The sequence below is a fragment of the Notothenia coriiceps genome, unplaced genomic scaffold, assembly GCF_000735185.1.
Source record: "Notothenia coriiceps isolate Sejong01 unplaced genomic scaffold, NC01 NC01_scaffold00020382, whole genome shotgun sequence".
Taxonomy (NCBI): domain Eukaryota; kingdom Metazoa; phylum Chordata; class Actinopteri; order Perciformes; family Nototheniidae; genus Notothenia; species Notothenia coriiceps.
Window position 1 is genome coordinate 16,291 of NW_011353083.1, and position 14,999 is coordinate 31,289.

General features: G+C 38.5%; 1 protein-coding gene across 1 annotated transcript in view; it reads left to right on the forward strand.

The window, feature by feature from the left end:
• podn (podocan) overlaps positions 1-10,180 on the forward strand; it is an 18,695-nt gene extending 8,515 nt beyond the window's left edge. The window contains exons 5-12 of the mRNA XM_010779558.1: positions 2,458-2,522; positions 4,040-4,149; positions 4,246-4,402; positions 4,506-4,621; positions 5,527-5,740; positions 5,850-6,293; positions 6,819-6,967; positions 9,404-10,180. Of these exons, the coding sequence (XP_010777860.1) occupies positions 2,458-2,522; positions 4,040-4,149; positions 4,246-4,402; positions 4,506-4,621; positions 5,527-5,740; positions 5,850-6,293; positions 6,819-6,967; positions 9,404-9,542 (1,394 nt within the window). The 3' untranslated portion in view covers positions 9,543-10,180. The remainder of the gene's footprint in view (positions 1-2,457; positions 2,523-4,039; positions 4,150-4,245; positions 4,403-4,505; positions 4,622-5,526; positions 5,741-5,849; positions 6,294-6,818; positions 6,968-9,403) is intronic.
• Positions 10,181-14,999: the final 4,819 nt, after the last annotated feature.

Consider the following 14,999-nt stretch of genomic DNA (forward strand, 5'->3'; position numbering starts at 1 on the left):
CCTTGCGTAGTTACAATATCTAAAACAGGCTCTGGTGTCTTTTTAGCTTTAGAAAAGAGCATTACCTTGGTTTTATCCACATTTAAAAGAAGCTTTATTTCAGAGAGCTGAGTCTGAACAGTGTTAAAAACAGCCTGTAATTTAACAACCGCCTCCTTAATGGAGGTACCTGCACAATACATCACGGTATCATCTGCATACAAATGTAAAGTAGCTTCATCCACATTATCACCTAAGCTGTTGATATATATGGAGAATAAAAGTGGACCTAAAACAGAACCTTGAGGAACACCATTAGCAATGTTTAACCACTCAGAAGACAGCCCATCAAAATGAACACATTGGGACCTTTCAGAGAGGTAGTTCACAAACCACCCCACTGCATGGCTGGATATGCCAATACTGAGTAGCCTCTGCTTTAAGATGTGATGATCGACGGTGTCAAACGCTTTGGACAGGTCAATAAACAGAGCTACACAACTCTGCTTATTATCTAAAATACTCGTAATGTCACTCACCACTTTCACTGTGGCAGTGATGATGCTGTGTTGCTTTCTGAAGCCTGACTGATGTTTAGACAGGATGTCATTTTTACATAAAAACTCCTTTACTTGTTCACTCACTAGGTTTTCCAGACCACATTGTTCAGAGTCACAGATTGGGGTGTTCACAGAAGCAGAGTTAGAAACAGAATCAAACAGAGAGCCACACACAGGACACAAAATGCTCATTAAAGCAATTTAACATGGTGGCCCAGTCCGATATAGAGCCAGATGCTGTGGTGAGGCACGGAGGTAGCTCATTACGGATCCCACCGGTGGATATCGATTTTATGGCTTTCCAAAATGTCCTTAGGATTATTTAGGTTTTCTTTGGTAACTGACAGATAGTACTTTGATTTAGCACTTTTGACATGTGAAGTGAAGCTATTTCTTAGCTGCCTAAAACGCAGCCATTCTACCTCTGAGCCTGATTTCCTAGCCTTTGCCCAGGCCTTGTTTCTCTCATGAAGGAGACTGGACAGTTCAGCAGAAAACCAAGGATTGTCTCGTCCCTTTACTCTAAATTTACGCAGGGGTGCATGTCTATCAATGATCTCCATAAAACCAAGATAAAAATAAGACCATGCAGTTTCTACATCAGCACACAGATCGATTTTTCCCCAATCAAACCCAAACAGATCATGAACAAAACCTTGCTCCACAAAATGTTTTTTGTCTCTCTTAATGATAATGCGAGGTTTAACCTTTTGGACCTTAGTGTCCCTGCTAATTGTGGCTACAACACAGTGATCACTCAAATCATTTGCAAATACTCCCACAGATGAGTATTTATAGGGAACATTAGTTAAAATGAGATCAATTAGGGAGGATTTATTCGGGGACTTAGTGTTAGGACGAGTAGGACTGTCAACAATCTGAATAACATTCAAAGAGATACAAAGGTTTTTAAAATCCTCTGACACTGCAGTTAACCAGTCCCAGTTAAAATCTCCAATCAAGTCTTGAGTGCCTGGAATCATTTAGCATCAATTGCATTGGTCCAGTCGAAAGTTAGAACCTCTTCTTCCTTCAGTCTCTTTTTCAAATCTCTATCTATCTCTTTATCTGTAGACTCCTGAACCTACGATGTAGTTGCCCTAACAATGTTCTGGTCAATGCTTTGGTTTTCTCTACATTTTAGAGGTAGAAACCAATCATTAAAATACCTTATTTTTAAGTCATCCCCAGTTACTACTCATTCTCAGGGTCAGAACAAGGATTGTCTATAGTTTTAGTTTCATAAAGTTTTACTTCAGATTTGTCAAGCTGAACTGAGCATACACTAATTATCAGTGGGACTGACTTAAGGTATGCACTGATGTATTAGATTCTCATCAATGTGAAAGCTACACAAATAAAGATTTTGCTTTAGATGCTTTAGAAGGACAAGCTGAACTGAAAAAACATTCAGAAGCATCACATTAGCGTCACTGTGCTATGAATAAAATTAAGTCCAGTAATTGCCAATAAATCAATGTACTAAATAGAACACGAGTGAAATTGGCAAAATTATTGGTCATTTCCACTCTTGCGCAAATGAGCATATTACAAGTCAGACACATATTGCAGAGTTACATCACATACAAACACTGCAAATAAAAATGCTGCAAGAAGCTCAAAACACAACAGGAATCAGGGGAAACTAAAAATGGATGCACACAGATTGTTGAAGTTCAGGGATGATAAAGTTGTCCAGCTCTCACTGTTAGTAGAGTTAGTCTGTTTCATAAGTATTTAAAATTACTGTTAGCTAGGTTAGCTAGGTCAGCTAGTTAGCTTACAGCAGACCTTCAATAATATCGGAAGGAATCATGTGATCACGTTGTTAAAATAAGCCAATTAACTTTTGAACAAAAGAGACAGTTGAGACTTACTCAAAGCTGATTAATAGTTCATGATGTTTTTCTTTTGATAGGCCTTGAAGATGAAGGTTTTGAGATGCTTGAAGAGCTGGCTTATTTATACCTGGCAAATAACAAGGTGAGTCCCAGTAAACTCGTGTTTATTCTCAATACTGAAACTTAAAATGTGCTTAAATGATGCAAAGGCAACACAATCATTTGATTACATTTTATTCCGATACACTGACATAGTGCCAGCTGGCAGAGAGAGGTGGCAGTCTCCTCTCATTCACTGTGTGCGAGCTTATGCTGATAATCACTTCCAGTATGGCTGTGCCAGCTGGTGAGAGCTAAAATGTTACTGACCCTTTTGGCCACAGCGAGAGACAGAGAAAGGATGGACAGATTGTTTTTTTGCCTTCACAGAGATGAATAGGCAAACAGGAAGAATAGGGGATTTTAAAATGTTCACTAAGCCTCAAAGACACCCATGCTGCTTTAATCCATGAACCATGTTATAAAGGAGAGAGCTCTAAATGAACATTTAATCTCACCAGTGCTTCTCGGATTTGCTATTTTTTACAATGGTGCACTTGTTCTGTGGAGAAAGAAGTGAAGAAAACCTTGCTTTTAATAAGGGGTGCACAGCTTATTGTACAGTAGTCCACTTCTTTAGAGAAGACAGACGGCATCAAAGCAAATACTCGTAGGAAATAATCAAATTCTTCTACACAAACAACAATATAGATGTGTTGTCTTTCAAAACCACTATAATCTCTAAAGTAAAAATACATCTGAGTGTTTATTTGAGATGGTTAAGGTCATAGAAAACTATCAGCTCTATTTACCTGTACACTACAGTGGTTCAGTTTGTAGGGGATTGGACTTTGGACCGAAGGGCTGCCGCTTCACGTCCCGATCGGACAAAAAAATACGGAGTGTTGACTGGTAGCCAGTTCACCTCCTGGGCCACTGCCGAAGTGCCCTTGAGCAAGGCACCTAACCCCGGCTAGACTGGCTGCCTCCGCTCTGATCTCTCAACTGCATGTGCATGTGTGCATATAACTGTGTTTATTTGTATATGTACAGTATGTGCATGTTGTAAAAAGTGTGTACTGTATTACCTGTATAAAAACGCATGTGTGTGTACCACAGAGTGGAAACTGAATTTCCCCCTTGGGGGATTAATAAAGGGTTAGGGTTAGGGTCCATCTTCTTCTTCTTCTTACATATAAATGCTAATATTGTACAAATATTGTTAGCATGCTTAAATCATCATAATGGGAGTGTTAACATGCACATGTTTATAAGGTGTTATCTTCACCATGGTAACCATTTGGTCTTCTGTTATATCACGCTAACATATTCCTATGAGCAGTAAACACAAAGTCAGCTGGGGATAAATTGGCAGAAATTGGTCAAACAATTTTACAGATTCAAAGTTTGACAAGGGGATCAGTAGAGTCATCATTATACTGTACATGCTCAGGGGACTCTAACTGACTCTACAAACACTGAACCGCTAGTGGCACTATATAAAAGGGGATCCCAAAAGACATTAGGATCCTGGGACCATGAATTGGGACAATCCGACCGGTATTCATGACCGTATCTCAGTAAATATGTATTGTCCTGCTTATTTTATTGTGATTACAGCTCACCTCAGCACCAATAGTCCTACCACCCTCTTTGGTTAGTGCTGATTTTGCTGCTAATCAGCTTACTAAGATCTACCTGTATACATTTGGCCAAAAACCCAAACTGAGGTACGTATGTGTGTGTTTGAGTCAATTTACTCCTAGTTACTGGAATCATGTCCATTTACTGTACGCATGACAATGTCCCTTGATCATGGATCCCAGGTCTGTGTATCTCCATAACAACAAGCTGACGGACGCAGGGTTTCCTGAACATGCGTTCAATGGTTCTGACAACCTGGAGATCCTCATCATGTCCAGCAACCTCCTGCGGGTCGTCCCGAGGAACCTGCCCTCCAGCCTCTTCCGTCTTCATCTGAAGGTGCAGCACCTGTTCAGTGGGCATTTAGGCGTAAGGTGGATGAAATACATCACCTTAATGACTACAGTAAATTATAGCATAAGGATTGTTCTTGTCGTTGCAGAGTAATAAGTTGGAAGAAATTCCTGCAGGGGCTTTTGACACCTTGTCAAACCTCAGAGAGCTGTATCTCCAGAGCAACCTCCTCAACAATGAGGGCATGGACAACGAGACTTTCAGGTGGACAAACCCTAGGAGTTAAAATGTTTTAACATCTTTATGCTCAGTGATGGATAGTAACAAAGTACATGTACTCAAGTACTGTACTTATAGTTACAATTTTGAGGTACTTGTTATATACCTGAGTATTCTCAGTTTATGCTACTTTATACCCTCAAAAACCGAAACGTTGACTTTAAATAAATGTATTATGTCAACAGATTTCACACTGTATTAGGTTAGTTGAAAGCATTAGGTCCAACTTAATAGTATTGCTTTCAACTAAAATAATCCAGTTATATGACATTTGTTGAAAAAATAAATAAATGTGAGTCTACTGCTACTCCACAACATATTAAAAGCCAATATTGTACATTTTACTCCACAACATTTACGGTATTTGACCGATGTTGTTGATAAGTACTTTTTAGATTTAGATGATTAGCTTATGCAAAATCTAAATCCATTATTAAATAAACCTTGACATACATGTATAGGTTAAGACATCCAGCAGCACGATACAAATGTTATTCAAATTAGCTTTACATTTACCAGTTGTGATAAGAATACATGAATAATCATAATAGTAACCCATTATCTCAATGTATGGTTCTCAAATGAGTTCTATTGCTTTTGTTTCTTATATATATATATATATATACTTATTTATTTATATATATAATTTGATGGCGATACTTTTGTATTTTCAATTCAGGCTTTTTACTTGTAACAAAGTACTTTTAAAATGTAGTATTTCTAATTTTATTTAAGTAACACATCTGATTACTTCTTCCACCACCGTTGTTGCTATTGTATAGTGGAAAAGAAGGACAGCATATATATATATATGTTTTTCATGTGCATAAATAATTGTTTTGCAGACAGAAAGCACAAGTAATTGATTACTATCTCTTCTTTTCTGGCAGTGAATTGAGCAGCTTGGAGTGTTTGGACTTGTCAAATAACAACTTAAGTGTGGTCCCCACGGGGCTGCCGCGCAATCTAGTACTGCTTCATCTAGAGAAGAACTCCATTCGTAGCATCCCTGGAGACGCTCTTGCTCCTGTCCGAAACCTTGAGTACCTGCTCCTTCACAATAACAAGCTGCGCTCACGTTCCATCCACCCGTCTGCCTTCCGGGTACATATCTATTTTATAAAGATATATCACATTATAATTTAATTTGGCAGAACAGCCTGGAGGTTAAAATGCTCAAATGCTTTGTGAAACAAATTTGCATTTTGCCTAGGGTTTGAAGAAGCTACACACTCTTCACTTGTACAACAACTTGCTGGAGAGGGTTCCCAGGGGCTTGCCTAAGAGGGCCAAGACCCTCATGCTGCTTCACAACCTCATTACTGACATTAGCCGTAACGACCTGGCCATGCTGTACACCCTGACAGAACTCAACCTCAGCTACAACAAGCTGACGAGTCCCAAGCTTCACCGCGAGGCCTTCAGGAAGCTGCGTCTTCTGGAAACCCTGGATCTGTCGGGAAACAGCCTGTCATCGTTCCCCCTGGGTCTTCCTCGCAGCCTGCAGGTGCTCGAAATCAAGAACAACCAGCTTAACTCCATACCAGATGGTACACTGACGGGCATGGAGAAGCTACGGAAGCTCATCCTGAGTGACAACCAGCTGAAACTGAATTCAGCCTACCAGGGAGCCTGGATGGAGCTGACTGCGCTCACGGTAAATGGATAGGAGAAAGAAACATGTCGGATATAGGAGAAAGAAACATGTCGGATATAAGAGCAAGACATTTGTTGTGCTTGTCCACTACAGGAACTTAACAATCCCCAACCTGGACTTTTGAGATTCTTGTGAAGCTTTAGTACACTGAAAAAACTGAAACGTTGACTTTTATCAAATGTAGTATTTCAACAGATTTGACATTACTGTTTTAGATTAGTTGAAGGCATAATATTAAGTTAAAATAAAAAAGGTTTTGGTTCAACTTAATGTATTTGCTTTTAACTAACCTAATAAAGTTATGCGAAATCGGCTGACATTATACATTTAATTAAAGTGAATGTTTCAGTTTTTTCAGTGAATAACAGGATGTAACTGTAAAAAGTGGAAGCAGAGAACAGCAATGAAATGAGTGTTATATACTAATACCCAAATCCGATCTGAGACCAATGACTTGATCTGTACACAGATCAGGGAACATAAAGCATTATGTTTAGTATTCACTGTGCATCTTGTAATTTTTAGACCCTAGACCTGTCTGGCAACCAGCTGTCACACATCCCGTCCGACCTGCCCGAGTCCCTGGAGTACCTTTACCTGCAGAGTAACCGTATCTCAAGTGTTCCTGCTTCAGCATTTGAAGGCACTCCAAACATCAAAGGCATCTTTCTCCGGTAAGAGACCCACAAACCATTTCTTATACGATGAGTACCTCTAGAACTCAGTGTTGGGTAGTTGTCAGTCCTTTTTTTCTCAACGGGTGTTACGCAATGGTTAACTCTGTATTTTTCTTCATGATTGTCTGCATAAGCTGTGTTACTTCACATTAGCTGCATGAAACACAAGTGAGGGAACAGGACATTATTTGCTGCTGTAAGGGCTTTGTGGAAATCTGGTAGGTTGTCCCTTTCATAACTTTCTTTTCCTTTTAGATTGATCTCCACTCAGGGAATGATTGTACAAGTACGACTGAAATATGGCTGTGTGGAAATTGTTGCTTTTGTTATACTGCTCTGCAGGTCTCCAAGGGACAGCAGCTGCTGGGTACGCCAGTGTTCTTTCCTCCATTTCAAAACACATTCTTACAAACAGAGTTTATGGACAATGAGAAGGTATTGAGAAAGTGTGGATGGAAAGACGACTTTCACAGTGCAGAAAGCTCAAAGTCTCTGAATGGATTTTGTTCAATATTATGAAAGTAGTGTAATAGTATTGCGTCATTTGAAGGAATAGATTGCCTTGTTGGGAAACACAAGAAATGTAGCTTAAGCAAGCTGGTTAGCTTTGCACAAAGACCGGGAACAGCTGTCCTGGCTCTGTTCAAACGATACTAAATGTTCTTTCCGGAACATTGTTTTTCAACAAATTTCTTTTCTCAGTTTGATCCATACACAATCTGACACAAAACATTTTCTCGGTTATTTTATATGACTGAATATTTGTTGTTCAAACATTTCCTTTTTCTTTTGTAGACCTCCACGGCCTTTCATTAGAATTTCAATCTGTTTATTTTCCAAAACAAATAAAAGATTTCTTTCAAAACATAAATGACTATGGAGTGGTGTAGAGTGCTAAAACCCAGAAATGACTTCACATATTACCAATTCTGGTTCCCTTTTGGACATGTTTGTGGTTAGAAGCCTGAAATAAGGTCTGTGGTTAAAACAAGGCGAAGAGATGTTCACTTTTGGTTCCACTATATAAAGTGCATCAGTAAATACCCTACTTGAGAATGTATGAAGCGTTAACGTGTCTCAAAAACGGCAGTTGCTAAAAAGTGGCTAAATGAGATACTTAACATCATCACGTCAACACCACACTGTCTTTAGCTTAGCTTTGGCTGTGTGCAGTCATTCAACCGTGATGTTTGTTTATTGCCTAACATTACCTTTTTACTTCTGACAACTGCATTTACGCCTAAAAATCACAAAGTTGTGTTTATATGTGGAAATTATCCTGGAAAGTATCATAAATACAGTATGTGTTTGCCAAACATATTTGTTATGCAATATACCAAAAATCCAATGGGTAAATCCCATTTATTTTTGTTGAGGGAGCCCTTGCGCTGCTAACTTCCGAGTCAGACTACACAAATATGTCATCACTGCAACACTTTATGCAGTTTCATCATAAGGGAAAGGTAATTGAAAGGAGACCAGGCTTCCTAAGCTGTTGATAGCTTCATAATTATCAATAGTGAAAGCTCTACTAAACCCTACTTTTAACTCCTAACACCACAGTTCAAAATATAATTTTCTATGTTACAATCCCTGTTGCCTTCTTTATTACTAATCAAATACATTTTCTGTGTTGGACAGTCTGAATGAGCTTCATTTTACAGAGTACTGCGTTGTGGTATCTAATCCCTCCATCTCTTGTGTGCATTCAGCAAATGTTCCACTTTGGTTTATTCCACATAGTGCAGGCTTACACCCACAGGCACTGCAGCTGAAAGCAGCGGTCAGACAGCACAGTGAAGAGGTTTCAGATGTGCGCTTTAAAGCTTTTGTTCTGTTTGGTTGTCAGCCTGACCTCGACCTAGTTGCTTTATGGCTGTGTTTACGGGACTTGACCCCTTCCAGGCTGCTGTGCTCTTTGTGTTATTCTTTTCTTCTTTTTCCCACCAAACTCCCCCCACAGCTGGCAGCCTTTGGCCTGAGCCAATTTAGTGTGGCTGGAATGCTTTCCGTGAGTAAGTGGAAGTGAAAGGAGGATTTACGTGTGTTTATTCATTACTAACTGCATGTGTATTACCCATTGGCTATAGATCATGGGCAACATATGCAAGCATTTAGATCAGGTAATTCCAGTGTTTCATAAGTGCTTTGATGTTCAGTGAGTAAAAAACCTACTAAATGTATATTATTTGATTGAATTAAAACATTATTGTGTGGGAAATTCATTGTGGCATATATTTTCGATAGATATGTACCACTACACTGATCCCTGAGTGGATCAAAGCTGACAGATGTGATTTGTATATGTCACCTGCTGTCTGCTTACCATTCTGCACGACAGGATTTGAGCTTTTAGCCTCTGAAATGTCACCAAAAGTCAACTGTCAATTGAGTAATAAAGCATCACAAACATTTCCCTTTTCCTCCTTTAAGGTTTAACCGCCTGGCTGTGGATTCTGTGGACGAAAGCGGTTTCGCACACCTGTCCAACTTGCAAGTGCTGGACATTGGCACAGGAAACACCGACCTCCCCTTTAAAAGAGAGGAGATAGAGGAGGAACTGGAAGCATAAGACACGGTTAGCTGACATTGGACCGCTTAGTGTCAAGGACAGAAACTGATTATAAATAGGAATTAACCCTTGAATGTAATTCCAGTGCTATTATTGTTTGGAAGTTACATATCTCTGGTGCAGGATACCGGATAAAGTTATTTTAGTTTCCTTTTTTTAGGCTGATTATTATAGCATATCTTTATATCTGAACTTTAAATATTTGTTTTGGACTGTTGACACGCAACATATATTGTCTGATTGTGTTTTTGTGCATTAAAAACAAATACATTACATACAGTAGGTAAATGTCAATATTCCCATGTGAATGTTTCAGAATCAACACCACAATAAAGTAGTAATTAGTGTTTTTACACCAAGGGTAAAAGATTAGCAGTTTCATTTTCAAACCAAGAAAGCCCTTAGTAATCAAAAATCCTTTGACACTCAGTACAAATGATATTGCTGCAATTCAATTTCATTATGATTTAATCTAAAGTGGTTATTTTTCAAAAATATTAAAAAATGTTATCTTTAAAATGTAAAAAATGACAAATTCCCATTACAAGCATGATGTGAGTTTTCAAATTGCTTAATGTGGACGTATAGACAATGAAAAAGTACATTCCGTTATAAAATAAATTGACACAAGAGCAAAACCTCCCACTTCAGAAGCTTATGTGGATAGCTCAGATTTTCAATTGTGGTTGAATGACACATTTGTATAGATGACAGTCAGCACTCACCCAGCAATTTTCACTGCTTTACCAGGCCATCAGAAATCTCTTTCTGATGGGGAAATGATACCGTGATCTCAGCTCTCTCCAAAGCCACCAGACTCCATTCAAAAGACACTAATTTTACCTTGCAGAGCACTGGAATTGCTGGCTTGCTGCTTGTCAATGAGAAACAACACCCAAGGGATTCATGAGACACAATGCGTAAGGTCATGAACTGTATCGGTAAATGTACAGGACATGATGCACATATTGCTTAATGAGTTCAGTATTTCTTTGTTGGATGATATTGTCTTTTTTATTAAAAGAATGTAACGTGTTGATTTCCATTGGACCACAATTTGGTGGGACGCTCTCCAAAGACAGACAGAGTAGCCACCCAGAGCATGTTAGCTTGCGCCAGTGGACAATAAGTGTGACATTTCGAACAGAACCCTTGGACTTGTGTTGTTAAATTGCACTTGATGTTACCACCAGTTAACACAGCTGCTGTCAAACCAACCAGGAAGGAATTCTCAAGGACTGTTAATTCAGAGACTAAAGCTTAGCTGGGTGTTCTCACTCCCAACTCGTCAAACACGGCAGGTGGTCAGCAGTGGTGGAAGAAGAAGAGTATGTTTTTACCTTATGTAAAATAAGCAATACTACATTTTAAAGGTATTTTGTTACGAATAAAAGTACTGCATTCAAAATCTTACTTCAGTAAAAGTACAAAAGTACTCATCATGCGTAATAGCCTATTTCACAATCTCATTTATATTGAGTTACTATTAAGATTATATATAATAATAATCTAAACCTAAAAAGTATCTAGTAATAAAAAGCTGCCAGATAAATGTAGTGGAGTAAAAAGTGCAGTATTGGCTTCTAAAAAGTATTGTCAGTATACAAAGTAGCATAGACTGAAAATACTCAAAAAAAACTACAAATAACTCAAAATTGTACTTTAGTACAGTACTTGTACATGTAAAAGTACATTGTTACTATCCACCACTGGTGGTCATTGGCCTAGGCATCAAACTATGATGCTCCATCCACCTCTTGAACCACAGTTTTGCATGTCAGCTCTCATCTAGTGGTCGCAATTATTCTGACGAGAGTTAAGTGTGGCGTAATAAGAATGTTAGTTGTGCAGTTAGTTGAATGGTCTTTTACCCAGGAGACCACTTTGTGTTACGTGTAAAGCCAAAAGTCAATGTTGACTTATTTTTACTTACTGAATCCACCCATATAGTTTCATTCTCTAAACCTAACCAAGTACTAATGTTAACTTACGGTACAGATGCAATATACTTAACCTAATCATATGTTTTAGATAAATCGATACCGATAAAGGAGAGCATTACAAAATTACACCATTGGGTCTTGAACAAGGTTGACAAGTTGGAAATGAGAACATGTTGGCTTAGCAGGTTTCCATGATAAATTAATCAAATTATTTATATTTTCAAAACTATCTTATGTTATTTGTCTTTCTTATCACTAAATAATTGAGTTGAGAGTACTGTTTCAGCATGTTGGGGAAAAGGGACAGATCAAGAGCCAGTGAGGTATCAGAATGACAGCCTTGAATCTTAAATGTAATTTACCTATAATGAAGACAACTATGGATATAATCATGATTTGAAATTGTTCTTTTACAATGTGCTTGAGAATTAAATATTCAAAACACATCTAAAGCTTCAACCCATTCCGCTGCTACTTAAGTTAATTTCTATTTCTTGATAGTAAATGATAGTAAATATTTGTACATGACATTGAAAATACTCATTCTATTACACTTACTATATTACTATGAATACAGTGTCACTTTCACATACAGCAGTATAGTATTTCCACAAATACAGTAATTGAACACAGCAATACATGATTTTAAAAAGGCTGAAGAAGACTGTGCGTTTCCTAACATTCACCAGAGAATATAATTCATATTTTAGCCGGTTCTCTCACACAGGTCAGTGTCACTGTTCATTTCTCATTTGACTCCAAATATGAGGCTAGTGCTTAAACATTATTTATAACAGGAGGAAAAACACATCTCAGTTAACAATCTGTTCTCTTCCCATGAGAAAAATGTTCGCAACCTTTTTCACTCTGAAGTCTCTGACAATTAGGCCTACTGTTCACATAGCTGACAAAATTGTGGATAAAATGACAAAATACATAAAACCTTGCATGTGATTAGAGTAAAATGCTATATAGCTTAACCCTCGAGTTAAACTTTGAATCACTTTAGTGCAGAATATTGAGAATTTATATTAACCAACACAGTAGAAAAGCGCAAAAGTTAATGTTGTTACAGAATATTCAGTGCTGTGCCTCAATTTGGACAATTCCCTTAGTAAACTGTATGTTGTACACAGTGAATACCTACGCAGATTATACATTTTGTCCATGTATTGTTGGGTCAAATTGAACACTTTCACCAGAAGTGACCGCTGCTGCTAGCTAGCTAGCAACGTTGTAGTCCACAGTAGCAAATCGTTACCAACTGCCCATTTTAACCACTATAAATAAAGGTGGCATCTGAAGCAAAGAACGAGAACTTGGTCCAGCTTTTTGGAGAAACAGAGATATAAGCTTTATCTCACCCCTCATGTCCAGGGCAAGGTAATATGCTATCACTGGCTTAAGATATAGACAAGCTAACCGTGTTAGCTAGTAGTCAGAAAGAATATCTTTTGTGTAGCTTAATGTGCTTTATGGAAACATAGCTTTGACAGGATATACCTGACAACAGGGAGTTTCGTGTATAGATCGGCAGGGGGGGGGGGGGGGGGGTGCGACAATTTGCTTAGATCCAAATTTGGCCAGTGGCAGCACTGCCTACAGGATTTGAACCGAGAGCTTTACGATGTCTTCATAATGAGCCCGTGTGTTCAACATTTCTTAAGCAGTGTTTAGATAAATTTGCATTGCACATTTTAACTTCAATTTCCTATGTTTAAAGATATATTTATTTTATTCTAAAATGGTGCAACTGTCACACAACTTAATTTCTTCCTGAGATAATAACATTAATTCTCATTAACCGGTCAAACTGCAATCGAGGCTGGTTGCACCTCTTCCGTTACGTGGCCAAGATGGCTGTTGTTGATGAGTGTGAGAAGTGTAAACCATTCCAGACTTTTTGACCATTATGAGTGCACCATCCGGGTACATACAGTATTTTGACTGCATATTTGCCTTACTTTTGTAAGGGGGCGCACGTATGCACTCAAAATAGCACATGTATGTACAGAAGTATGCACATTGAGGTACAGCACAGGTCATGTTTGATATACTATACATAGTAGCCAAAAATCTAGTCAACCAACAAACGGCCCCGTTGGATTATGTTGAATTATCAGTGGTTGTCTTAGGCTGTTCAAGTGACTGGAAAGTTGATTAAAATCAGGTGCTCCTGAGGCTGTTTAAATAAATCTCAATTTTGCTCTAGTATTACTTTTCTCACATGACCACAGTCCTCTCTTTCCAGTCATCCCGTCAACCTAGCATCACCAGCTTTGTTAAGGCAAAACTAAACAATCAGGGCATCTGATCATTTAGCTCACACCAGACAGTTGCACTCATGCCTTGTGTCTTATGCAACCCTGTCTCCTTCAAATTACTTTCTGATACAGGTCAACTGCATTCTCAATCACTTTCAAGGGAAAATTCTGGATTACTGTCAAAGATTAAAGTATACGTTAAAATAATTCAGAGAAAAATAATAAAGCAACAAAAACACTTGGTTATGTTTAGGCAACAGAAAATACTCAGTGGCAATACTTACTACTTGTAAGCCTTCCGCCAATCAGTCATCCGGCTATAATTGTACCCTTTTAGGCATGTGTGGGACACTGTCATGATCAGCGTATGAATAGCCAGAATGTTTTGTAATGTCACAGTTACCTTTGAACACACAATTGTCATCAGTTCATTCTTGAGTCCAGAGGCCTGTACTACGAAGCAAGATTTTCGCTTAGCCGGCTAACTTCAGGGAAAACTCGGGGTTTCCGGTCCTACGCCGCTGGTTCTCTTTTTAGCGGGCTAGATCTCCATGGTAACTTATGCTGAGCGGCTAACCTGCTCTTGCAGGCTAAGAGCTCAACTCAGTGAAAGCAATGCCTGCTGACCAATCAGAGCTCAGTGTGCGGAGCTTAAAGCGATCAAGTCATATTACAGGATAGAGGAAATACAGAAAAACTGCCGTTGCAGGAAAGACGGCCGGCAAAAAACACCGACTGAACATTAATAGAATATCACCTCCCATCTTCAGAGAAATCTGACTATTATAACATTAGCGTTAAGAAAGCTTACTTAAATATCTGCCACAACATAAGTAACCGGATCATAGTAACATTAAGTACAGTCCGCGGCATATCACATCATAATGTATCATACATTTCCTTATCTGAGTCAGCTGAGCCGTATCTGGCCGTGCAACACTCTGTCACATACTGTATGCAGAAGTATTATTTTAAGCAACACATTAAGTTGACGAAACACTCGAGACAAATGTAATTAAAGTCAGATGGTGTCTTAGACGGGGCAGGGATATCATAAACCTGTTAATGTACGCATTCAAACACTTTTTCTTTTACCAGCTGTATTCACCTTGCAGGTGCAGCTATGTGGCTTTTATCCTGGATACAGTGTTTAAGTCATGGATGTTTAAAAGTTTACTTCTTCTATATGTACTAATATTATAGTTGACGTTTCATTCGAGAAGTATGACGCTACGCTGTCAGTACGCTTA